Source organism: Syngnathoides biaculeatus, chromosome 15 (assembly GCF_019802595.1).
Source record: "Syngnathoides biaculeatus isolate LvHL_M chromosome 15, ASM1980259v1, whole genome shotgun sequence".
In the NCBI taxonomy this organism is placed as follows: Eukaryota; Metazoa; Chordata; class Actinopteri; order Syngnathiformes; family Syngnathidae; genus Syngnathoides; species Syngnathoides biaculeatus.
This window is the reverse complement of record NC_084654.1, coordinates 18465340-18493226: the sequence shown is the minus strand read 5'-3', so window position 1 is coordinate 18493226 and position 27887 is coordinate 18465340. Positions and strand designations below refer to the sequence as shown.

Genomic DNA, 27887 nt, shown 5'->3' with positions numbered 1-27887 from the left:
TATTATCAGTGTTTTATACATTGCAGGAGAACTTTCACCTTTTTAGTGTATCACTGACCTGCTGAATGAAGTGTGTAATGTTTTACGCCGAAGATTTGGGTTAGTGATACACAAATGCGCCATGTCATGCAAGAGAAATGTCTATTTGCCCGTTTGTATCACATCAGACTTTTAAGACAGAGCACTGGGTTTGATTACGAGCCAAGTCAAACTTTTTCATCTGGTGAGTACTGACTGAGTTAATCACCATTGTTTAAATGCACTTGTAGAAAATCAAACCTAACTCACTTCTAAAGACTACAATGATATTACTCGTGATCTTTCCAAGCAAAAAGTGCTCACCCTGCTTTACATGCGCAGTACGATTCCACTATTTTATCCTGCTGGATTTCAATATGAAGTTTGTGAGGTGTCAAACTTTTTTTTGCATCGATCGCCAACGTTTCGCTGTAACTCTGACATTGCGTCCTGCTCCGTCCAAAATCTTAATTCCGTGTACATATCCTTGGGTGAAATAGTTGAGACCTCTCTTGGACAAGTCTGACACATTTGGCAAAAAAACCATACTCCAATATCATCTGGAATACGCGATAAGAGAATCGACTTCAAACCTGTTCTGTTCAATCGCCATTTTGGAAGCTCGTGGGACACTGCAAGGGGGCGGCGCTTAAGATCGCCATCGGAAAGGTCGATTGATTTGTTTTGTCAAATTCCAGAGTGGTCTTCTTTATGATCTTGTATAGTCATGTCATCCTATCTTCTGGCCGGTGTTTTGCAACTTATACTCATGTTGTGTCTGTACTTTTCTTCATGGCCTTGCTCCCTTCCCTCGGGACGTTTGCTGCTGATGTCATGAACAGTAGTTTGAGTCTTTATTCCACGCTTTCAAAAAGGTTTCTTTCATCAAGAGTAGGTGTTTTCCTTGGTCTACCATTTTGACATACTGCTTACTACACACGTGGTTTCCAAATGGCTGTATTGTACACATTATTTTACACGTGTAATTCACATACACGTAATCTTCACAAGCAAAACCCAAAATTGAGTGTAGACATTAAGCATAATTTACTTTGGGTAAATTCCTGCCTGTTTTTTTTTTTTATATACTTGTGACTGAGCTTCAGGGTATTCCTTTTTTTTTAGGATGATTGATTTTCCATCGCCTTTCAACTTCACAACCGCTTGTTTTTCAAGCATAGGAAATCCTTTGTTGTCTGATGCAGTCTATAGTGATCATTATTATAAATTTTTATACTGTAGAGAGATAAAACTGAAATATGTAACTGAGCACAATTAATTGTCTCAATAGTCCATGTACTTACTTCATATTCATGTTTTGATGTCATATCCATATATTTTCAACCCACAGCACACTGTAGGACTGTGTTGAAAATCTTCCAGGAAACCTCCACCGACATTGTGTAACGATAGGAACGAGAGCAAGTGCAACACTTTCGCATGAAGTTGAGAGGAAGTCTCCCACAATCTTTAAGAGCACGAGTTTGCCTCGGAATGCTGAGGGCCGTCATTCCAGGTGGCCTTCCCAGGCACGTTGCGACAGGGTCCGTCTCCAGCTGGCTGAGCGGCACAAGGAGCGCAGTTTAGTGTATAAAATGGATATGGAATGCATGCACAGTACATGAATGAAGTGAAATCACAATGATGTGACATGGCTCACTGAATGTGAAAAAACATTTTAATGACATTTATGTATAGGTACACCTACAGAGATGAGGCTTTCATATGGTTATTGATTGCATAGGTACATGGCTGTATAGAAATCGGGTGGATAATCAGAATAGGAAACGTTCAATTCTTTTTCGAAAAGAATGTAGTCTGACCTTCCATGAAAAAAGGATTCACGCTCATTACTGCACCATGGGACACCTGCCTGAACTGTGCTCCTTCACAAAAACTGTAACAACATACCAGAAAAAGTGATGATATCCATTTCAGAAAAAAAGGTCAATGTGCTGATGATGCCCAATTTGACATTTTTACAATTACAAAAATGACAATTGATTACATTTCACATGTACATCAATCAGTGGGTGGGAAAGGTAGTTACCCTGAAAATATGTCATTGTCCCCTAAATTTTTTTTTGTAAAAGGTTTTTGTCCAACATACAGTGGTAAATTGATATACATGTGACCCGACATACGAGTTTTTCTTGAACCAACCGGTCATTCTGCAGAAATGTTGCTTTGACTAACGAGTGCACACTTCATATACAAGGGATTTATGGGGGCTGTAAACTTGGACATTTAATTTATATATATATATATTTATATATATATAAAGAGGACCGGTTTCAAGATGGTTAATGTTGACCCCACCTGCATTTTCAGATCACACGTAGCATAAAAAAAAATGACATTTATGTAAAACAACCCTAGCTTTCTCTCAGGAAAGTCCGCTAGATTAATGCTAACAGTCAACAACCAAATGGATGAGGGCAAAAAAAGAACGTACATGCTAACAGTTAGCATTGAAAGTCGTGGTTTTAGGATTCGTTAGGAAATGGATATTTCAAAGAATATGGTGGAATAACACATTTAGACAGATAATGTAACATTACTCACAGGTATATATTACGCATCCTTGACAAAATATTGCTAATATTACAGCAACCTACTGCTTGGTAGAAAAGCAGAAGAAGAAGCAGTATATTCTTCTTCGTTTATCTTTATTAGTACTGCATTGTACAGTAGCGCCTCCTATCGGCAAAGGCGGGTACACTAGAAGCCACAGCACATCGATGGATAATACATGAAATCGTGAGGCACAAACTGTAAATTTTACACAGTAAAAATGTATGGAGTCCTATTTTTACGTATGAAAAAATAAAACTTCAGAGGTGGGGGCTTGACGGTGAGGCTGTAAATGATTAATGGAATTTCCATTGATTTCAAATGGCAAGGATGAAAGAGCATGGACACAGAACAAATTACACTCGTATCTTAGGGCACCACTATGAAATAATTTTCATAGTCTCCTCATGAAAAAATAGATTTGCAGAAAAGTAAAAGAAACTTGTGCCCATTTCCCCCCTGCATGGTCCCTACTCTTGAAACTTTGTCTCCTGAGAAGTGTATACAGAAGAGTACTGTTCCCCTCCATTGTCCTTCATTGTCGTAGCAGGAACTATTTCAACATAGAAAAAATGATCGCCCTGGACCAAGTTGGTACTGTGTCATGCCCACCTATGACCACCCCCACCCCCCCTCCGCCCCGACCCGGTCACCCTCACTTAATCATGCAGGACTCATAGGTGGGCACCATGTACTTGATGTTGATGAATGCGTCCTCTCCGCCGTAGCGCTCCAACACCTCCAGAGTCTCCTGAATGAGGTCGCCAACGTTCTCTCTCTTCTGCTGGCTGTAGTCGATGCCGTCGCCCGAGTTGACTGCGGGACAAGAGAGTCACAAATGTAACATAAACATAAGCTGCTAATTGGAAAAACTGACGTATATCAGAGAAGACAATCCTCTTGATTTCACATCAGCGGCCATATATGCCCACGCTGTGGCACGACCACCACCACCACCATCCAAAAACCCACAACTAAAAAAGTCCAATGCTGGAACACCATCCTATGGACACATCAGACCAAGATCAACTTGTACTCCAGTCACGGAAAGAGAAGTAACCGTGACGTACTAATGAATATCACCCACAAATTCTAGAGTTCCTGAGTCTTTTCTGCTGAGAGGCCTGAAATCAACTAATCTGAATTTCTCAAACTTATCTATGTCACTAGCGAAGATCTTTATTCTTTAAGACCGAGGTGACCAATCAGAGGAAGGGGGCCGTCTTAGCCAAATATGAAGATACAAAACTGGGTCAAACAGAAGTAGGTGTCAGAGGGGCGTTTCCTGGACACTGGTATGACAAAACCAAAGTGTTATATTGATTTTTTTTTTTTTAAATTCACATTTTTATACGAAGCCCATTTTAGAGACTCACTCTACAGAAGTCTAAAAAGTCAAAATATAGGACTTAAAAAAAGACACTTGAGTGACAGAGACATTCAACAAAAAGGTTCCCCATCGTTTCAATTCAAATTTTAAACCGTTCAGCTCATTCTAGACATCGAGGGAGTTAGTTTTCAAATTTCCCAAACTCCAAAATGATTTATTGTTCCACATTTTTCATTTACATTATCGCAAAATTAATGCAGATACTTTATATATTTACCTTCTCCATCCACATTTCTCAACCCATTTCGACCATTACAACTTCGAAATATTTATCTCACTTAAAAAAAAAAAAACTTGGGAAGTATTTGTCACATTTCCAATAATTCAAAATTTTCACAAAAATTGTTAACTATTCACCTCCTCCTTCTGCATTTCTCAACAGATTCCAACTTCAAGTTTCACGTTCTACATTTCTACAATTGCAGGGATGAGAATGACCAATTTGAAAAAATACTGAAAATGTTTGCCTTCGTGGGGGGGGGGGGTGTACAAAGGTGGGTGCCCCCCCCCCCTTTTGGGCACAAAAACTTTTTATAAAACACATTGTTAAATGGTGACCTCTGGTTACCTCTAACAGTGTAAATACAGGGCAATCAGAACATTTTGAAAACTTAAAATATGAGTCCAAACAACCAAAATCTTCTTCTTCTTCTTTTCCTTTCGGCTTGTCCCGTTAGGGGTCGCCACAGCGTGTCATCTTTTGCCATCTTAGCCTATCTCCTGCATCTTCCTCTCTAACCCCAACTGCCCTCATGTCTTCCCTCACCACATCCATAAACCTTCTCTTTGGTCTTCCTCTCGCTCTTTTGCCTGGCAGCTCCATCCTCAGCACCCTTCCACCAACATACTCACTCCCTCGCCTCTGAACATGTCCAAACCATCGAAGTCTGCTCTCTCGAATCTTGTCTCCAAAACATCCAGCTTTGGCTGTCCCTCTAATGAGCTCATTTCTAATCCTATCCAACCTGCTCACTCCGAGCGAGAACCTCAACATCTTCATTTCTGCCACCTCCAGTTCAGCCAACCAAAATAATTGTGCCAAACTTCAGACATAAAAATGTAGACTGAGTGAAATTTATATCAAATAGCCTACTGCACTTATAAATTATACTTCAAAAAGAAGTACACAAGTCATTTGTTTATCTATCTATCTATCTATCTATCTATCTATCTATCTATCTATCTATCTATCTATCTATCTATCTATCTATCTATCTATCTATCTATCTATCTATCTATCTATCTATCTATCTATCTATCTATCTATCTATCTATCTATCTATCTATCTATCTATCTGAGAGCGAGAGAGATCATGAAATATATAAGTGAGCGATAAAATGCGTGATCTACAGGGCCTAATCGTATTAACAGATATCAATTATATAATATTTGAGAAATTTACGTCCAACTTACCTTTGTATTTTTGTGTTTCCTGGTCTGGATATGCTCCTAGATATTTTTTGCTCCTCGGCTTCCATAATTGACCATATCGGAACACAGAGTGCACGGCACTTTGCCGGGAACATCCATTTTTTGCATGTGTTCGGTTAGACATGTTGATACCATTTTGGTTCCTATCTGCACGGTTACACTTTTGCAAGCAATGCCCATCTGAAACAGTTTTTTACCCCGTGGTTTTTATCAATTTTCCCTCTTTTGGCTCCAAGACTTTCGTCACACTGGCAAACGTGCAGACCGCTCGATAACATATGCGTACGTATGTCCATAAGTTATAACTACGCCGTAGTAAAGAGAATGCTTCTCTATGAAATGTTATCAGAGTGAAAATACCGACGAAATAGCGGCAAAATGCTGCCGGAAATCGGAATGTTGTTGTTATTATAAACACCAAATTTAATGCAAACAGATAGCAATGCCGTTTTCCACTATCACAGCCATGACTAATTTCACGAGGAGCGTTGCTGATGGATGCCGGCGGCCGGTCTTGATCACAGCCTCTCCCCGCCTCACGCCGTACCCTACCCCCCCACGCCCCAAATTTTCTCAACGGATTTACACGTTTCACAAAAATGACAATTTCAGCTGAAAAAAGATCAGAATTCCACGAATCCACGTTAAATTCTCATCCCTGAAATTGATTAAAATCCACAAGCATTTGCACAACCCATTTTTAAAGAAATTGTATTCAGGGCTGTTCATTTGGGTCAAGCGGAACATAAATCTTACTTTGGGTTACATTTGTTGTGTCGGGTTTTCTGTCACTGCTGGATCTCCGCGTGAAAGTGATTTGAGGCTAAAAATCTCGAGTGTACGTTCACACTCCCTCTCCTCCCCCCATTCCCTTTGCTCTTTTATCGCTGCGGCCCGCTCGGATTGTTTTGATGCTATTTCAGATCGCGCTAACTGGCGGGGCGCCTCCCGTTCAAAAACGCACGCCACACCGCCGGGCCTTGAGCCGGGGAGTCGAACGACCGCCCTTCCTTAAGCAAAAGAGGGCAAAAGGAGTCATCTGGCAAGAAAGTGGGGGGAGGGGGGTTGAACGTGTCAATGAGAATTCACGTGGTGATCCAGAGCAAAGAAAGAAAAGAAAAAAGCAAAGTAAAAAGCCATGTGGTTTCCCATTCACCCTTCAGTGACGTTTAATTAGGAGCGGCTCATTTTTCCACACAACAGGTGTTTTTCATCTCTGCCTGTTTTTTCTCTCACTTGGGAGCGATATCACTTTTACTCGAAAAAAAAAAAAAAAAAAAAGATAGATTAGCATGGGAACGATGGTTTTTAACCGGGATGAATGAGGGAGAGTGTGTGTGCGCGCGCGCCGGTGTCGATCCGTCTCTATAGAAACGTCGGCGTTTCTTTTGTTTTTGAGGCCCGGCGCCGTTTGTAGCACGAGATTGGCATTTTACCATGCTGATAAGGCCGCCGTGTGTGTGTGTGTGTGTGTGCGTGTTGCTGAAAAGGAGAAAAGAGTGGCTCGATACCTCTGGAATGTTTTTCGATAACAAGTTCCCCCAGCGCGCTAGAACTCTGTTGTGTGTTTAACGTGTGTGTGTGTGTGGTGTGTGTGTGTGCGTGTTGCTGAAAAGGAGAAAAGAGTGGCTCGATACCTCTGGAATGTTTTTCGATAACAAGTTCCCCCAGCGCGCTAGAACTCTGTTGTGTGTTTAACGTGTGTGTGTGTGTGTGTGTGCGTGTTTTCGGTGTGGGTATCCCAAGGGAGGGCCGCTTCCTCGCTCTGTTGTGATTGGACGGAAGCGGCGTATCGTGTTCCTGCCCAGCCCAAAAAACACTCGACCGGCGCTGTACTGGAACGGCAAGGTCAATTCCTTTGTTTCTGTTGTATATTGAAGACATTTGCCTTATGAATTGCGGCTTTTATTTCATGCTGTTTACATCTAGATGTGTTAAATAACTCATACAAAGCAGCTTTTGTTTGAAACCAGACACTTTTCAAGGGAGGGGAAAAATTGGAACAGACATTATAAAACATATTTTAAGCAGATAACATTTAGGTGGCACAGTGACTGACTAGTTAGCACATCTGCCTCACAGTTAAGAGGACCCGGGTTCAAATCTGTTCTTGCCTGTGTGGAGTTTGCATGCCCCCTCCACTCCCCTGTGCCTGGGTGGTTTTTCTTGGGGTACTCTGGCTTCCATCTACATGTAAAGTAAGTGAACCGAAGACTTTAAATTGTCCATAGGCGTGAATGTGAGTGTAAATGGTTGTTTGCATGCCCTGCGATTGTCTGGCGACCCGTTTAAGATTTCTCTGGCCTCTCGTACAAAGATAGCTGGGATAGGCTACAGAACACCCACAACCCCAGTGAGAAAAAGCAGTTTGGAATACGAATGAATTAATAAAATTTAAAAATTGGTGGCATAACCCTTACTTGGAACAAGTGCATGAAGCCTGCGACTCACTGACTTCACAAGACTGTTGCATTCTTCATTTGAAATGTTTTTCCAGGCCTTTACTGAAAACTCTTTCAGTTCTTCTGTCCTTGTTTCTGGGGGTTTCTGCCTTCAGTCTCCTCTTCAGGAGGTCAAATGGATGTTTTTTTTTTTTTTTTTTGTGATTGACCTGGGCAGTCGAAAACCTTCCACTTTTTCCCTCTGATGAAGTCCTTTGTCGTGTTGGCAATGTGTTTTGGGTCATTGTCTTGTTGCGTGACGAAGCTTTTCCTGATTAGTTTTGTTCTGGAAACTGCCAGACATAATGAATTTGTAGACTTCAGAATTCCTTCTGCTGCTATCATCATGAGTTACATCATCAATAAAGACTAGTGAGCCAGTTCCAGAAGCAGTTATGTAAGCACAAGCCATGACATTACCTCCACCACGCTTCAAAGATGATCTTTGAGTTTGGGATCATAAGCAAATCCTTTCTTTTGCCATACTTTGGCCTTTTCATCACTTTAGTAGAGGTTAATCTTGGTTACATCAGCCCATAAAAAAATTTGTTCCAAAACTCTTGGTCCTCATCTTTGTAAAATCCAATCTGGTCTTCGGATTCTTTTTGCATATGAGTGCTTTGCATCATGTGGCTTGACATGTACAGTTCTTCTCTAGAAGTCTTCTCGGAAAAGTGGATGGTGAAACCTTCACCCCTGCCCTGTGGAGGTTGCCAGTGATGTCACTGAGTGTCGTTTTGGGGTGTTTATTCCCAGTTCTCACGTTTCTGTCATCAACTGCTGTTGATACGCTTGGCCGACCCGTTCGATGTCTGTTGCTCAGTACACCAGAAGATTTCTTTTTCAGGACATTCCAGTGTTTGTGCAACAGTTCTGATCAACTTTCCTTCTTCATTCAGCTTCAAAATGGTTTCTTTGTCTCCCCTAGGCAGCTCTCTGGTCTTCATGTTTGCTGAAGAGCAAATGCAGTTTTCACAGGAGAAACCCAAATTCAGAAAAAAATTTAAGCAATCATTGTAAAAAGCACCGCCTGAGCAACTAAACGAAATACCTTCACTAAATACTTTTGCTCACCTTTAAAAGTGGGTGGTTCAGACAAAAGGTGCACCGTCTTGGGTTGTTTCACACATCTAGATATAAATACCACGAAATAAAAGCTGGAACTATGAGCATTTGTCGACTATTCATCTTCTGATCTGAAACCCAAATGTCTTCAGTATACAACAAAAATGTGCCTTCAAGTTACAAGTGCGACCATGGAACAAATGGAGCTTGTATCTCAAGCCACTGCTGTATACTCTATTTTATGCAACAAAAGTCATGGAAAATAGCAACAACCATAAACCCTCCTGCTCCAGACCAACTTTGTTCTTTAGGGGACATCTGTTTTCGGAGGCTCGTGTGTTGTTAGCGTCCACACGCTAACAGCCGAACTGCCCCGTTCTTCGTACGCCGGGCGTAGGTGTACTCTTCTCAGCAGGCGACCTCATTAAACTCCTCTGCCGCTGAGTCCCAGCTGACACCAGACCGCAAAAGTGAACCCAGCCGCTCCATTCGGGAACCATTTACATGACATGGTAGAAAATAAGGATAAAGGGGGTCGTTTTTGTTTGTATGTTTGAAAGAAGGTCTCCGAGTAGAAAATATTGAAGACACTGTTATCAGCCCCTCGCACATCCTGCCCATAAAACTCAGCTTTTTTTTTTTTTTTTATCCGTTTTGCAGTTCGGTATTCAGCAAATTCAGGATGGGCCCAATTATTCTGTAGGGAGGTGTGTGAAGTGATTTTTTTTTTCTTTGTGAGCTGCTTGGAAAACATCTAGACTGACAATAAGAAAATGTGTGGTACTGTACACATACATATATAAATTAAGAAGCTCATGACATTGGCAACTACTAGTCAGCCATGAATATTGTAGCGATTCACTTACTTTGGTTTGTATCAATTGTATCATTTTGGCAAACTGTACATGAAACATTTCCCGTTTTACGAAGTCATTGTGTAAATCGACACGTTGTCCAATGTTTTTAAGGAGAGAAAGAAAAATGTGTTGCAGAAGGGAGGTGAAATGAAGGCGAGGAGGCTTCTAAAACTTATTCAGAAATTGTAGTTCAGCGCTCCCTTTTATTCTTCTCACAGTGCTAATTTTTTTTGGCCCCTTCTCTTCTTTTCTCTTCTTTTTCAACAAGTAGAGAAAGGATGGGGGTCAGGTCCAACTGCAGCCACATAACTCAGATTCGTACTGCGTCGTAAAATAGTACGTTACTAATCTTTGCTAAAAAAGCAGTAAAGTCCTAATTATAGTGCATATTTGTAATGCAACTATAATACCATAGAGCATTAATCAAATGAAAAAAGAAATTAGTGCTCACCGAAAATATACCGTATTTTTTGCACTATAAGACGCACTGCGTTATAAGGCGCACCTCCAACGAACGGCATATTCAAAAACGTTTCCCGTATATAAGGCGCACCGGATTATAAGGCGCACAGAATAGACCTTGCAGTAGAGGCCGGGGTTATGTTATGCATCCATTAGATGGAGCTGCACTAAAGGCTCAATACTGATCCATATATAAGGCGCACCGGATTATAAGAAGCACCGCCAGCTTTTGAGAAAATTAAAGGTTTTTAGGTGTGCCTTGTAGTGCGGAAAATACGGTATTTTAGTTCATCCCCAAGTCAGCGCTGGTATTGGTTAGGACGATACAGGGTGGGGTTCCCTCAGCACATTTTGGTCATTTACGGGAGCCGTTTTTACTTTTCGTACCAAGGAACAAAGCAACAACATTGGCGAACGTTCTTCTTGAACAAATGGATGTAAATGACCAGATGATACATTTAATGATGCTGCAAAATCGATCGAGAAGGGGGCGGCATCGGTGGTATGTGGAGCCGGCAAGAACGCTGAGTATGTCATCACAGCATGTGACTAAAACGGGCCAATCATGAGAGATGAGCTCTGCTGCTTTCCCCAGACAACATTTTTGTTTTTTTTTTACATGTGCGGGGCAAGATATAGAAAACAGAATATATGTGTATGAATGTGAGGGGCAGGGAGAAGAGATAGTGAAGGTGGACGACTTCAAATACTTGGGGTCAACAATCCAGAGCAATGGAGAGTGTGGTAAGGAAGTGAAGAAATGGGTCCAAGCGGGGTGGTACAGTTTATGGAACGTGTCTGGTGTTCTATGTGACAGAAGAGTCTACGGTAGGATGAAGGGCAAAGTCTACAAAACAATGGCGACGGTGGCACTGAAGAGACAACGGGAAGCAGAACTGGAGGTGGCAGAAATGAAAATGTAGAGGTTCTCGTTCGGAGGGAGCAAGTTGGATAGGATTAGAAATGAGCTCATTAGAGGGAGAGCCGAACTTGGATGTTTTGGAGACAAGGTTAGAGAGAGCAGACTCAGATCGTTTGGACATGTTCAGAGGCGACAGAGTGAGTATATTGGTAGAAGGGTGCTGAGGGTGGAGCTGCCAAGCAAAAGAGCGAGAGGAAGACCAAAGAAAAGGTTGATGGATGTTGTGAGGGAAGACATTAAGACTGTGGGTGTTAGAGAGGAAGATGCAGGAGATAGGCTGAGATGGAAAAAGATGACACACTGTGGTGACTCCTAACGGGACAATCCGAAAGGAAAAAGAAGAAGAAGAAGGTACGTGCACCAACATACGCAGAAGCTATGCAGAGGTGCCGCGCGGGGCAACCCGAAGGTCACGTGATCCGATGTGGATGTCATCGGCTGTGCGACCGCGGGGGTATAAAGTGGCCTTTATGCCACCCAACAAACTCGGTCATTGTGTACCATTTGCATCCACCAAACGTCCTACGTCAGCGACCTTATTAAATGGAGGGCCCAGTGCAATTTTTAGAAACTGATTTTAATCTTATCTCCCACCATCTAAGGCCAGGAAAAAGGCTTGACAGGAGTCCTGTGAGGAAGAGGAACCAGTCGATGCCGACGAGGAAGAAGGATCCTGCGCTCCTTGTGACATTTGCGGCGCGAAAGCAGTCGTTTTGTTTTTGTCTTCCGCGATAATCCCCGGGATTCAAGTGTCTTTAGCGCGTCGATGCAGCAAGACAGAGAAAGGGAGGTTTCGCGTGACATTTGGCTGTTTATTTTAACTCCGCCGACGAAAACCATCAAAGCAAAGGTCTTTGGGAATAGACGAGATGCAAAGCTCAAGCCAGTGCTCAGCTTCAATCTTATTAGGTCATGTCAAGACCGAGAACATGGCATCGGTGATTTCTCCATCTGTAACGTGCCTATTTAATAAAATCTCACAGAACACTAAATGTCATGAAAACTATATACAATGAACCCGCAAGTACAAAAATAGAACCGACGAATAATTGATGGAGACCCAAAAGGGTTAGTTATTGCATGTACATGCCACCAGATGGCAGTCATGCAGATTTGTTCCTATGAAAAAAAAAACAATGTTCTGACCAAATAAAGAGCGTCCCTGATTTTAAGACACCATGATGCCACAAGAGGGCGCCAAAGCACATTTTTACATTAGACATGAAGTTGGACTGAGCGCGAAAACAGCAAATAGGTGACTTTCGGCCAACAGGAAGGGCAGCGCCCCCCCCCCCCCACATTCACAAACAAGCAAATTTAACAATGTCGAATGACGAATATGTGTGGGTTCACTGCACACAGTTATTTATTATATACCTTGTACAAGAGCATTTCATTGTTCAGCCTGTCACGAAATTTCGTTGGCACAGAGAGAGTTGAACGACGACAAATTATTCTTTGAAGAGAATTTGAAGAAATTTGGAAAATGGACTCGGGACATACAAAATACACAACGGCATTGTCTTATATGCATGCAACAAGTGCAAACCTGCCCTCCCTCCACGTTGTGGACACATGAATAGAAACCAATGTGAAGAATTTCCTTCCCAATCTAGCATGAAAGTAACTATTCGCGGTCAATGGACTTCGGTATCAATAGCTGAACGATTACACACGCATTTGTGCAAAATAGGCTTCGTCTCAAATAGAAGCCTTCTTCAGGTACAGATCTGGTATTCCCTTGGGGGAAAAGGAACCTGGATAAGAGCTTAACCATATTTGGGGTTAGTCAAAAGTTCAAAAAGTGGCAATGCTGATTCTCATTTTAGTTCAAAACTGCGGTTAATTCTGAACACATCCATATATACCCAGTTATTGGAGGGTGTGCACACTTCTCTTTTCCTAAAAAAAAAACATTTTTAAAAATGTTGTCGTTCATCTTACAAGTCACAAAAATGGTGGGAAAAGTTTACAAATGATTTCTCGTAGTCTATTTTTTTAATAACACTAAAACGTGGCATTTGAACATCCAGGAATTTCACCCGGCCATCTCCCAGATCTTGGACCAGCTCCTGGTTTTGCTCGTCACGTGAGGTTCTCCTCCGAGGGACTCAGGTGACAAGCACACCGCACAGGATTTGGAGAGTTCAGCTCCGAATTCCCAAGCCGATGCGTGGCGGCGTCAGCCAAGCCGGTCCATTGTTTCTAATCAACTTAGCATCGACTGCGGGAGTTGCGGCCGAAAGCGGCTTAGGGCGGAGGCCGCCTCGTACAATCGCCTCTTTGATGCCCCAGAGAGTCGCCGAACGCCGAGAGCTTTGCGCATTTCTGCTCGGGGTTCGGTCTCGGAAACGAGGAACGCAGATTGCGAGAGGACGGACCGGTCGGAGTTCCGGGAATAGTTTGAGCGGGAGGCGGGTTTGGCTGTGGAACAGCGGTTGTGTTCTTATCGCCAGAAAACACTGTGACAGCTCAGCATGTCTGCGCGCTGCTCAAGTTGCACTGTTAATACGCTTTATCAAGCGCACGGCTCCAGCTGCCGTGCAGCTTCGACTCCAGTTTGCAACGTTTTCATTTCAATCTTTTGGTCACTATTTTTCATTTGCGTGCACGTTTATCATTGCGTGTGTGTTTGTTTGTTCCTTTTTCCCATTGATGAAAATCTTCTAGACTGTCACACAAAAGGAAAAAAAAAGGACCACTGAATGCAAATGTAAAGAGAGCGCTTGTTGCATTATTTAATTTTTATCATTTTACAGGTTTGTAAAATGTATTTTTTTTCAATTATTTAAAATACAGATTTCTTTAGAATATTTTGGGGTTGGTATTTCATCTTTACAATTTTCCAACAAAGTCAGGATGCTGTGTTAAATATAAAAGCAGAATACAATGATTTCCTATATACTGTCATATCTGTATAACTGCTACTGTATTAGAAATTAAATAGATGTATTTCAGTAATAATTGATTGTAATAGTAATACACTTTTAAAAACGGTCAATGTTGTCATGATAATTTCATTTAAAAGCCTTAATGTTGCACATGTACATGCACATCCAGGTTTGTAGATCAATCAGCGGACTTTCTTGATCCCATACAGGACAGAATTAACAATATTAATTATTGAACTTAAATTTCCTGACATCCTCCCAATTATTTACAATATTTTATGCCAAAATGACTTTTTAGAATACCAGTTTTTTGCTTTAGGGCAGTGAGTAATTTCAATCTCTTTCAAATTAAAAAGCATTTAGGGAGTGTTTTCAAGTGATCTCATATGAAATATTGTTGTTATGAATTCCAGGACATACCAATGAAAAAAAGCCAAACAGATGTGAGGGCAAGCAGGAGCACTTCGGAATCCAGCAGGCCGGCGGGAGTGGCTGGAAAGCTGGATGGACAAAACAGTCCCGAGTAGAACTCTTTCTTTTCTTTTTTTTTCCCTTGGCTTTAAGAGTTTAATTCCTCCAGTTCATAAATGCCATAAATTCTTTCCAGCATTGTTTTTTTAATGAGCGAAAAAAAATCCCTATACTGTTGTACTTTCTTAAACCATAATAACATAATACATTTAATAGAAATAGTTTGTGCATCATTGTTTTCATGCTTTAAAGGACCCAATGCAGATGATGATATATATTTTTTATGCTTTTAAAATATGAAAATCTAAAGTTTTGAGGAAAGCGCAACTTGAATGATAAAAAAAGTGAAATGTTGCATAAAGTGTACGCATGTATTACATTTCCCACTAAAGGAATAAATGTGATTTAACGCTAACAGAGGTGGCACGGTGGATTAGCTGGTAAAGCGTTGGCCTCACAGTTCTGAGGTCCCGGGTTTGATCCCGGACCCGCCTGTGTGGAGTTTGCATGTTCTTCCTGTGCCTGTGTGGGTTTCCTCCGTGCACTCCGGTTTCCTCCCACATCCCCAAAACATGCGACATTAATTGGACACTCTAAATTGCCCCTCGGTGTGATTGTGAATGCGGATGCGAATGTGAATGTTTGTCTCCATGTGCCCTGCGATTGGCTGGCAACCTCCTGCCTGCTGATAGTTGGGATAGGCTCCAGCACTCCCTGTGACCCTCGTGAGGATAACCGGCAAAGAAAATGGATGGATGGAAATGCTAACAGAGGGGGGAAAAAACACTTTAGGTGGTGGAAGCTCACCCGTCCACCAGTGCGATGTAAAAACACTCCAGTTTCCAACACATGCTTGCACTCTTGCACTTTGCCCTTGGATTGCCTTCTTACTTTGCCACACTCGCCATTACACCCCCCCCCACCGCCCCCCCACCCGTCACGTAGAAGCCCGCCGATGACTGACAGCACAGCTGTGGCTCTCGCACACAAACGCACACACAAAACTGAATCCTGGCTCCTGACCTCTCACTTGCTTCACTAACAATAGATGCAAATCCATGATAGAGAAAGACTATTACAGAAAAAAAAAACTTTTTCAATTAGTTTTACCCATCCCGTATTCTTTAAACACATCTAAACGTTCAAAGAACAGTATTCTCCAGTGCCGGTTGTCACTCAAGAAAGGAAGGCTATATTGTAACATCACTTGGAGGAAACGAAAAACTCCCACTGGCACCGTTGCCCAAATACTGTAAAAAGCAAAGGATGCTTACTTTCTTTAAAATGTCAGTCAGCGTAATCAACATGAAGCTTTCCGCTTAACCGAGCTAGCTGCGACGAGTGCCACGTACGACCCGGCGCAGGGAAGTAAACAAAAGGCTTCCACGGTCAGCTGCAGTTTATGAATCTTATAACGCTCCCCTAAGGAGCGGCCATCTTGTGACTGTTCACGCTTATGCAAGTGTAACCTTTGCCGTGGGTCACTGATCTCATTTTCCCCCGCGCACCTCACACGACGTTAGCGGGCGTTTCCCAATTGAAAGACCAAAAGTTGCAGCGAAATGCGCGGCAGATTAAAACGTGTCAATGTCAGGAACCCGAGAGGACAAGGACCAGGATCAGGATCAGGATCAGGCTGCTACACTCTTGTCGATCGTCTCCACACACGGGTCGGCTTGTCCGCATGGCTACACGGCTATAAGGAAACTGAATTCCAATTTCACATTTTTTGTAAATAAATAAAGCTGATTTTTTTTAGGAATTCCCAAGCAACAAAGAAGAAGGAAGGAATGAAGCATCTCTAAACTCAGACCTTAGTAGCCACGACCGATAGTCAAGACAACTTTACGCAATCCTCCCAATCACGCACCCAGATACAGTGGATATATAAAGTCTACACACCCCTGTTCAAATGCCAGATTTTTGTGTCGTACAAAAATGAGAAAAAGGTCATTTCAAAACTTTTTCCACTCCTTATCTGACTTATAACACGTACAATTGAATTGAAAAAACCCCCCCACAAAAGTCAAAATGAACTGCCGGGATAAGGTCTGCAAAACTGTACACACCCTCTTTTAAACGGTGACGTGGCTGCCTTTAAATTGTAGCAGTCACTGTTAAACTCATGTTAAATGAAAGCGAGCACACACCTTCCATTTTTTTAAAGTGCAACAGATCGATTCCACACAATGTTCAGCTGTTCTACTTGTCTGAGTAGTTTTCTATTCATATCTTACGGCACAAGCCAGAGAACTCCTGGAGGGATTTCATTGTTCAAATATATCAGTAAGAAGTGTAAAATGAGAATGTCCAAAACCTAAATATACAACACCAAACATGTTGATGGTGGGAAAACATTCGAAATATGTATCTTGGTCTTGTTTTATTTCACACAAAACCCTGGCATTTTAAAACCTGTACTGTGTAAAAAGCCTCGGGATAAAGCTCTGGATGGATGAATACCTATCATGAAAGAGACGCCCAAAAAAAGTCTGAAGAAGTAATAACCATTTTTGTCACGAAGCGGCCATTTGTGGCTCCATTTGCTTGTAAATGAATGTGAAAACAATAGAGGGGAACCAGTGGCGGAGCACGCCTTTCCCACTGTCTGTCGGCGTCCCTCCCAAGCCCGGGAGGGTGGTGGTGGTGGTTGGGGGGGGGGGGGGTGTTCTTGTGTCAGCGCTGTCAGATGTGAGTCAATGCCGTCAGATGCGATCTCATTACGCCAGCTAACCTCAAGGTTAGCAGTGGGAGGCACAAAATCAATTGGCACGCGGGGGGACAGGCGTTAAAGGCCACTGTTGCGTTGCCGTGCCCCCCCACCCCCCACCCAAAAAAACCCACGGGCCAAACGAGTGGAGGGTGCGCTTTGAAATGTTAAAGGCTAACGCAAACAGAGTTACACCAAGCGTCGATAGAGTGCCTTCAAATAACCGCAAATGAATGTAGTAATACTTGTGTACAGTAAAATATACTGTAGCTTTCGGGATAATAGGAGTTGGGTTAACACTAGGTGTGACTATACCACACTTTGATGATAGTTTGCTGTAACGATTTTGATAGAATCACTAAGTTCACAAAATATGTAACATGGAAGAGATCCTGTTCCTAATACGTATGCCCAAAAAAAAAAAAAAAAAAAGGTTACGGGCCCTTGCCCAGCCTTTTTCATTGGCAAGTCCCCCAAAGGATCCAACTTTGATCTCTTTCCCCATTGACATTAGATGGCATACAATAAACAAATAAATGAATCAGCAACCTCATCACTCATCCGTCTAGCATGGCTGCTCTTGATTGGAGCTGATTTGGCCAAATTCTCTAGTTGGAGTTCACCCAATACAAATCCAGGGAATTTGGCAAAAATGGCGACTTCACACCAGCATGCAGTTAGCTGACGTGCTGTTCAATTTCAGGTATGGGTCCTTCAGACCTTTTTCTGGAACATCTTACGGCATTCAGAACCTAAAACTTTGCTTCACTCTCGTGATTAGACTATAACGCCTTAGATACAAAACTATTGGGCCAAAATCGAGGACTCTCTGTATACCCGTTGTGTATGTTTAATCCCGACATATATTGTCCATTTTGTCTCGTAGATTTCAGATTATCCTGAATAGAAATGGAGTACGGACAACAAGCAGGGTGGAACAGTTGGGGGAAGGTGTCTGGTGTTCTATGTGACAGAAGAGTCTCTGCTAGGATGAAGGGCAAAGTTTATAAAACAGTGGTGAGGCCGGCCATGATGTACGGATTAGAGACGGTGGCACTGAAGAAACAACAGGAAGCAGAACTTGAGGTAGCAGAAATGAAGATGCTGAGGTTCTCACTTGGAGTGAGCAGGTTGGATAGGATTAGAAATGAGCTCATTAGAAGGACAGCCAAAGTTGGATGTTTTGGAGACAAGGTTAGAGAGTGCAGACCTTGATGGTTTGGACATGTCCAGAGGCGAGAAATAGTGAGCATATTGGTAGAAGGGTGCTGAGGATGGAGCTGCAAGAGGAAGACCAAAGAAAAGGTTGATGTTGTGAGGGAGGACATGAAGACTGTGGGTGTTAGAGAGGAAGATCCACGAGATGGACTTAGATGGAAAAAGATGACACGCTGTGGTGACCCCTAATCGGAACAAGCCGAAAGGAAAAGAAGAACAAGAAGAGTACGGACATCAAATATTTTCAAAATGTATTCATCATCTGTCTAACATTAATCAATGGATGACCAAACTTTAATCAATGTTTCAGAGAAAAGGGAAGGTGTATTTTTTGTAGGTTCAGACCTTGCATCTGTGGCAAGGCCAAGTCTGACCTCTCAATGACTGCTGTTGTTTTTATGATGTTTTACTCTTTCATACTTTCAAGATTCATAGACCAACAGGGACATGTTTTTGTGCAAAATGCGTTTGAGACAGTTCTCGGGAATGTTTCAAGCCCGCTCTTGAACACCCTTAATCCTGCCTGATGGAAAATACACAGATTCACGGCACGTGCAGTTTCATTTTTCTTCGCTTAATAATAACACCGGTATATCTAAAATCAACTTTACCCAAACCTTGTAGCAGCTGAACAAAATGACATTTTTAAATGTCATTTTTGCGTATTTTGCGATGACATTTAGGTTACGTGTATTGTTCTCAAACTACGTTTGTGCAATATATTTGTATGTGGTGAAAGAGAAAAGAATAAAAGGAGATAATGTTTTGAAGTTTCATAAAAAAAAAAAAAAAAAAAAAAAAGAGAGTGGGAAGTGAGCTTCGGATGACACCTGTAAGGAAATGCAGAAAGCAGATGGCTGAAGGCGGACTGACCCCGACAGGCGCTCATCATCGTCGTGGCGGGGTACGTCTCGCCAGACAATCACGGTCCTCTTCTTGGAAAAACTGACCGAGGAAGACAAAGAGGAGCCGGACCAGTGACGCAAACCCGCCGTGCGATCTCGTTGGACGGATGATTGGAAGTGACACACGAGTTTAAATCAAAGCGAAGTGCTGATGTCGGCCTTGAGCGAGGTCGGCGTCCTCGCGCTTCCTATTAAACTCATTCAAGTAACGGAATGGTGGAGACATCAAAGCAGTGGGATGCGCTGATTTAGCTCCTCGCCTTTCCCAAAATGAGGCTGAGGGTTAGGTTGGAGGCAGGGTATGGTTGCCTGGAAAGTGCTTCATTTGTTCAAGCATTTTTTCTTTCAGAGTGGTTCATGCACGAGGGCTGTGTTAAAGATTCCAGGAGTGCTGTCACAAAAGATTTCAAATACAAACTGCAAATTATTGTCAGGTACCAGCGGTACGGGGACAGACCCAAATGCAGGACTTCCAGACAACGGCATAGTGCTCGGAATGGTTTTATTGCAGAAACAAGATCATACACGGTGCAGCAGTCCGACAAGGTTGAGGCAAAAAATTGCTAACTAGAGGCAGGGTCCAGTAACCTGAAACGAGGTCCGATGACTATGACACAAACTAAGACTTGACAAGACGTGGATAAACAAAAGGGCACAGATTCGCTGTGACAAGGGAAGCTCAACACTAAACTTGCAACTTATGCACAGTAGCAGAGAATCGAACGTGCAGTAAATGCAACGCAACGAACTGGCACAATTTAAAGACATGGTCTAATCCCAGTGCCTCATGCGAAGCAGCTGTGACCGGCGACAGGTGCTCAGAGCGGTAGCCTGGCCACTCCCTTCTTGGCCATGGTCCAGCCTTGCACATGAACATTATGAGTTTCGCTGGATCCTTTTGCATCTGATATGCTTAATAAGTGAAAAGAGCTGAGCCTTGTTTCAAGACAACTTGTGGCTGCTTCACCATGACACTGCAACCTGTTCACAGGTCCCTGCGCATCAGACAGTTCCTGAAATGAGATCACCTCCTTGGATCAACCTCCTTACTCGCATGACCTGACTCTGTGTGATTTTTTCCCCCTCATTCTCAACTTGATGGGTGAATTATATGAAATATAGATTTTTTTTTTTTTTTTTTACATCAGACCCTGATCATTTTTGATAGACCTTCAATAGTAAAGTAAAACATTTCTTGTGGCAAAGGAAAGAGGTATAGGTAGGCTATGGAAGGAATTGAGGATGGGTCTGGGGGTACTAGATGTGAGACTACAGGAGCCGAAACAGGCAAACGTGTCAAACACAATATAATACCCAAGAGAAATTGCCAGTGTTTAAGGTTAGGGTTCAAGTGGTGTTGAGGTTAGGGAGTACGTTTAGGTTGAGGTTAGGGTTTGATTATCTTTAAGGTTAGGGTATGTTTAGGATCGGGGGAATTATTGTTTGGGTCACAGATAGGATGAGATGAGTGAGCCTGAAAGAGATTGCCTGCGTTTAAATCAAAAGTACGACATCAGCCAGGAGTTAGGTGAGCGTCCTCACTTCTTTTCAAAGTCATTCGAGTAACGGGACGCCGGGAACATCAAAGCAAAGCGGCGCGCTGCTTTAGCTTATCACCCCTCCGAAGCGATTTCATTACTGCACACTCTCGCTCTTTTCCTTACACACATGCATGCGGTTACGTCCATTGGCATATATGGGCCTTGTGCCCGGCTAATAAAATCACTTAAGTCTTCATAACCACTTTAGCCTTGCAGGCTACTGTCAGTGCGCGCACACACACAGCCCATCCCTTCCATTAGCTTAATGAAGTGGCCATAAGATGGATGACATGACATCACAACCACCAATCACCATTTCACCCCCAAGAAAAAAAAAAAATCCTCTAAAAGCTGCATCTCCCTCCTTCCACCAACCGTCCAGGACTCTCTGCACCAAATGGCCGATGACTATTCCAGACGCAAAGCCACCCGACCCTTCAAAAACACTTTTATTGGTCTGGTTATTTATCCCTGTAATGCAATTGGCCGGAGTGGATGCCTATGGATGTGCAGGCATACTAAATCATAGCGGGCAGAGGAGGGAAGGCGGCGGGCTTCACGGAGAGGGCCATCAGCGTGATTAGCACAAGTTGTGTTCAACGATGACAAAAAGGCACACAGAGACTCCGTCCGCGTTTGGAGCAGGCGGCTTTCACGTGACGGCTGCATTTGCAGATCACTTGGAATGAAACCATTCTCCGTAGTTTAACCCCGGAATAATTAGCAGTGTCCCAGAAGACTGGTTCCAAGTGAAAAATGTGTCATTTCCGCTACTTGTTTACAATGACATGTCCTTTGTCACACTTTACAAGGCATATAACATTTTTGAGAATTTGAATATCGGTCGAAATGGACGCCACACGTCTCATTACAGACCTTTTTACAATAATAGCAAGCAGTGAGTCTCGGGGTAATTTTGCGCGTGGCAGAAAGTGATTGACTGAACTGAAAATGATGACAAAAAGTAGTTGTGTATTACGGTTGCACCACAAGATAGATCCCAAAAGGTTGAGGTTTTTTTCTCTTCAATTTGGGTTAAAAAATATGTAAAGATGAATTAAACAGAACTTGTGGCTGAGGAGAGGAAATCAAGTGGATGTTGTAAATTGTTGTGCTGCAAAAATCGCATGACTGCCTGGTGGGATGGACCTTTGCAACTGGTGATCTTTAACTCCACACCCCTTAGCTACATTTGCCATGTCCGACAAGCTTCCAAAATGGCAACTGAACAGAACAGGTTTGAAGTGGATTCTCTATCGCGCGTTCCTGGTAATATTGCGGTATCTTTTTTTTCCCAAATGCGTCAGACTTGTCCAAGAGAGTTGTACAGAGAGGTCTCAACTATTTCACCCAAGGATATGTACACGGAATTAAGATTTTGAACGGAGCAGGACGCAATGTCAAAGTTACAGTGAAATTTGGCAATCGATGCAAAAAAGTTTGACGCCTCGCAAACTTCATATTGAAATCCAACAGGATAAACTAGTGGAATCGTACCGCGCATGTAAAGCAGGGTGAGCACTTTTTGCTTGGAAAGATCATGAATAATATCATTGTATTCTTTAGAAGTGAGTTAGGTTTGATTTTCTACATTTAAACAGTGGTGATTAACTCAGTCAGTACCGTAGTCACCAGATGAAAAAGTTTCACTTGGCTCGTAATCGAACCCAGTGCTCTGTCTTGAAAATTCGATGTGACAGAAATAGGCAAATCGACATTTCTCTTGCATCTATCTTTCATCAGAATTGCATGTTCCCCAAGCGCATCTGAGGACCATTTTCTTCGTGAAATTACCTTTTCCAAGTGCACGCTACTGACAACCAGCATTGCTTGTGGGACGATATGGCGAGAGGGGCGTGTCACACCAGGGGTTAACACAATGCGGCTATCTGATTGGCTATTATTGTTCGTGTGATTGACAGGTCGGAAAGGTCCATTATAGCTGCTTCGAAAGGGACACACCGGGGATCAAAACTTCATCATCGGGTTCTTGAAAGACATTTTCTCACAGGAAAGTATGAAATGTTTGTTTTGGTTGGCTTACAATCACTAGACGATATTTAGCCGTGAAGCACTCTTTGGCAAGACCTCATTCTAGCATCGCTTTCTGCTCACCACGCATACCACCACCCGCACTCTCACTTCCAGCAGTTTTATTAACCTCCTTGTTTCCGAAGTCCGCAATCTTTTTGGTCAATTTTCTGCCCCAAAAGCCTGGAAGAGTCCGTGATAAAGTTTACCAACCTCCTGGATGTATAAAACCTAAATGACCACACTTGCTACGTACTAATTCTGAATCTACATAAGTGTTAAAATGTAAATTATAGCACATCTTCCATCTACGCATTTTATCTTAGGTAACATTGTCTTTTTGACTGACATACACTTAACACTTAACATTTTTCAATTATGGCAATAAAAAAGAAGCTTAACCTCACCATCCAAGACATTAATTTTGTTTTCTTGCTCAGCCTTGGTCAAATGATTATGAATAATTTGTTTAGGAGTAAGTATAAAGTGAGTTTTAATATAGGTATAACTTTATGATGAAAAGTTTTTACTAGACCAAAGGAGACACATTATATACATCTACCATAACATACATAAACAAATTAGTATTCAACACACATTTTCTGACTTTATAAAGTTATATCAGCAACTAGTAACCTGGCAAGCATTTTCATTTTCAATTTTTTTGTGAGTTGTTCTCATTTTCATGTGCTCATTCTCATGTCCATCTGATTTATTCCGCAGCATAAAAATCAAAGATGAAAAAAAATGAAAAGATATGAGAACAATAATGTGAGACCTGACTGGCTGTTGGTCAGCTGGTCAGTCTGACTAAAGAGCACATCCGTGTCAGTCAACCCCGCAGTGGAATACAAGCGTGTTTACGGGCGCAAGGACAAGCGTTCATAAATAGTCGCTGCGGTTTACGGGCGGTGGCTCGGCTCGAGAGCCTGTCAAGGTTTAAGAGAACCCGAGGCCGTTAAAAGACGAGTGTTTAAGTGTGGCATTTACATAACGAAGGCCGGGGTGTGCGTCCGGAGCTCAAATGGCAGCGCAACACAAGGAGGACCCGACGACTGTCACCGGCGACCGCGACTGGAAAATGATTGACGGGTTTAAAGTCGCAAACAGAATGAAGACAATCTGCATCATCACTGATTCTTAATTTGTTTATAACTAAGGAATAACAAGTGCTTTCATTAGTTGTCTTTTGAGCTGATAAAAGAAAACCATTTGTACTACTTGTAATCGTAATAATTGTTTTTGTTTTGTTTTGGGGGTTTAAATTAAACTCAGATTCACAGAATTTGGTTTGATGATTAAAAATAAGGCCTGATAGTACAGTTTCTTATCAATGTTGTTCGATAAAAAGCAGATATGTATCTCCCTCTAAAGAAAAAATGTCTTTAAACATTTTTTTGTTGTGGCTTTGCACGTAAAATGTATTTCTTATCTATTACAGTACTGTTATTGGGGTTTAAAAAAAATTGTGGGATGAGTTACAACATTTATTAAACTTTGTATTCTTCTTTTAACTTTGGGTTATAATTTTGTTATGATGTGTATTTTATATGGTTTTAGTTCCAGCACATTTCAATTTGTATTAATGTTTGTTTTACCTTTTGTTGAATGAAAACAAATGCCATATTATTCATCTTAAGTTCCGCCTCTCATCACATAATCTAAAAAAACTATTTATTGAATTTTGTATTGTTTTTGGGTTACAATATTTCAATATATGTGTATGTGTATATATATATATATTTTTTTTTTTTTCAAGTGTTTTTCCCAAGGTGTTACATACCATTACTGTCTTCTACTACATTTCTGTTAATGCGAAAGACACAAAAACAAGTAGTTTCTGTACTTTGGGGCTAAATATTCAAAACATAATTTCTTTTCTTATATTGTTTATGACTGCCGATGACAGGGTGCGCAACTTAGCACGGCTCCCAACCGGCTGGATACATTATCACATGTAATTGCGATCCGCGAAATGCTAATTATGCGGCGATACAGCTCATCTTACATAAATGTCCAACACTTAACACCTATTTTAATCGTGCGTTTGCACTTTATTCACCACCATCTTTGATTTCGATCCTCCTGTGCTTATTGGTCTTAACACTTGGCTGTAATTGCGTGAGGGAGGCGGAGCTTGCAATGTGCCGGTACAGCGGTCGCACATTTGACGTGAGTCAGGTACAAATACGCACACAAAAACACACACACATGGACACATCCTGTCAACAGCCATCCAGCATCACAAATACTGACTCATTATACGCCGGAGGAGGGAAGATGACAACAGCGGCCGCCGTCAAGGAGAAACGAAGCAAGCCGAAGGCGCGGCGGGGACTGACGACAGCTGGACACGAACCACACAATCACATCCGGGGCAACGTGACGGCGTTTGCAGTAGGGTTAAGGTGGTCCCGCCGTATTTCAGTTTTTGGAGCACGGCGCGGTACGTTTTCGGTCCGTGTTTTCCGTTTTTAAAAGAACAACTTTTTGACTCTCAAAATGAGCTCTTCATTTTCCTTATTAGAACTATTTTCGAGTTAACCGTAATTTGCTTCTCTTTCCTTGACAAACTGTAACATGGGTTTCTATATTTTTAGGGGCCACAGGTGTTCAAAATTATTACCGCTTATAAAGTAAAACATGCCTTCGTTAATGTGGTATTAAATGATAGTCATATGTTAGTTAACCCCCGCACCCCTCCTTACCATCCCCACCCCCACCACCAAAAAAAAAAAAAAAAAAAAAAAAAAGGTTCACAGGCTGTTAAACAGCTTAGCAATAATGTATTCTTCATAAAATGTCACTGTTATGTGTCCCACCACGTTTTGGAGAGTTACAGTCTTGGATAATACTTTCAGTATTTGAAAAGGCCAACTTTGACCAGTAAATTATGTTTTTCAGACGTCTCCTAATCAGCAGAAGTGATATAACACTGACCGATGTCAAAGATGTACTTCATGAGTAATCTTTCCCTAATAAACCCGACATAAATTTTGTGCACCCAAAATGTTTTTCACCTAAAAAAAACAAAATATTTTGAACGTAGTTGAAATGATGTGGATAATTAAAAATTTGAAATTAAGGTGAGTAAATGTATTCATTGTCAACTCAGAGAAAGACCCAGTTTAGTGGTACTTAAAAACTCGAAATGCTCTCAAATGAAAGATTTAATGAGTACCTTTTCTTCTATCATGAAATTGAGTGATGGCATAAGATATTCAGCAAAATTCGGGGCCTTTCATCCAAAAAGGTCACCTGACATATTTATATTTTATTGGTTCTAAAAATATCTGGGAGAAGAAATCAACTCTGCTGTGACTTAATCTAAGTGGCCACTAAAAATACAGAAACCTGCATACAGATGACAATAAAGTAGGGTAAAATATCCATCCATCCATCCGTTTTCTTAGCCGCTTATCCTCACAAGGGTCGCGAGGAGTGCTGGAGCCTATCCCAGCTGTCAACGGGCAGGACGCGGGGTACACCCTGAACTGGTTGACAGCCAATCGCAGGGCACATTGAGACAAACAGGTCACACCTAGGGGCAATTTAGAGTTGTTGCATGTTTTTGGGATGTGGGAGGAAACCAGAGTGCCCGGAGAAAACCCACCCAGGCACGGGGAGAACATGCAAACACAGACGGGATTGAACCCGGGACCTCAGAACTATGAGGCCAATGCTTTACCAGCTGATCCACCGTGCTGCCTAGTGTAATATATGTATAAGAAATTTAAATATTGAAAAGTACTTGTGTAGTGGTCAATTGATCGTGCCTGCACCCAGTCTTGGCATGAAGCATCCATCCATCCATTAGAGTGGTGGCTAACCTGAGCCTATCCCAGCTGACTTTGGGTGAAAAGTGGGGAAACCCCAGGACAAGTCGCCAGTCAATTGGAGAACATCTCCAGCTATCGTCACACTAAAACTAACATAGGACAAAAGAATTCAGACACCAGTACAAAAGTCTTTAATGAGTCCGGTTTCGCTTCACGTTCTACTTCTGTTACCACAGTTCTTCTTTCCAAAAGAAATTGTCGCACAAAACCAAGAAAAAGCAAATGCAAACACAGAGTTCATCTTTTTGTGACGCTTGATACGAGATTCCGCCACACTACCTGTCCTGTCCTGTCCTGTGTCCACTTCCTATTCTTCAGTTCTCACTTTTGTCATGAGCAAGGCTGGACCACGGCCGAGAGGGGGGTGGCCTGGCCACTGCTAGCGGTGCACTGTGATTGGACAATGTATTTAAGTTGGAGTTTTGTCACTGGTTTTTGCCAGTTTGTTGAGTATGCTTTCGCACATCCAAGGTTACTCCGCCACTGCACCATTATAGTCCAGTCACGCTTTTGGTTATGCTCTTTAGTTGACTCAGTTATCGGACATTTTTTCTTTTCATCTTCTGTGTCGTGGCGCACACCTTTTATTTATAGTAAATCCCACTGAACATCATGTCCTCGTCTTGGAATCCTGCATTTGGGTCAGCCCATGCACCGTTGGTTCGTGACAACTTTCTTCTTCTCCTAGCATCATTAATTTTTTTCAGAATAAGTTTTGCAAAATGCACATGAAAGAAAAAAAAATGTGCAAGCATTGCATTGCCATTTCCACCAAACAGTGCCAGGCTGTCGACTCCTATCCTGTTCTGTTCTGTGTCCACTTCTTCTTTCTGTGTTTTACTTTTCCTTTCACCGTACTTCATTCGGAACAAGTGTAAAAAAAAAAAAAAAAAAAAAAAAAAAAAAAGAAAAGAAGCCACACTTGCAACACATGACACTGGATAAAATGAGGTCTACTTAGGGGAGCTCGCATGAAACATGTACAGCATTTTCACCAAATTGGAGTTCAATTCACAGTCCTGAGTCATCGTATTAAAAAAATAACTCTGACGATGTACGAAGTAAAATGAACATTACCATCAGTGCAATAGGAGAATATTGCATACAGCGCTTCATTTGG

At 42.0% G+C, this 27887-nt stretch overlaps 1 protein-coding gene across 6 annotated transcripts in view; it reads right to left on the bottom strand.

Annotated features, from left to right (window-relative positions):
• The window catches only part of pacrg (PARK2 co-regulated), a 184657-nt gene that overhangs the window by 4817 nt on the left and 151953 nt on the right, over positions 1 to 27887 (bottom strand). Inside the window, exons 5-7 of one of the 6 annotated variants that reach the window (XR_009798402.1) lie at positions 3288 to 3408; positions 1842 to 1915; positions 1323 to 1574 (exon numbers count right to left, since the gene is read on the bottom strand). Coding sequence is in view for 3 of the 6 variants with exons in the window: in XM_061843608.1 (XP_061699592.1) it covers positions 1489 to 1574; positions 1842 to 1915; positions 3288 to 3408 (281 nt within the window). In the remaining 3 variants the exon portion in view is untranslated. Of the gene's footprint in view, positions 1 to 390; positions 1579 to 1841; positions 1916 to 2583; positions 3409 to 27887 lie in introns of those variants that run through there. The other 5 variants (XM_061843608.1, XM_061843609.1, XM_061843610.1 and 2 more) reach the window with 5 other exon arrangements.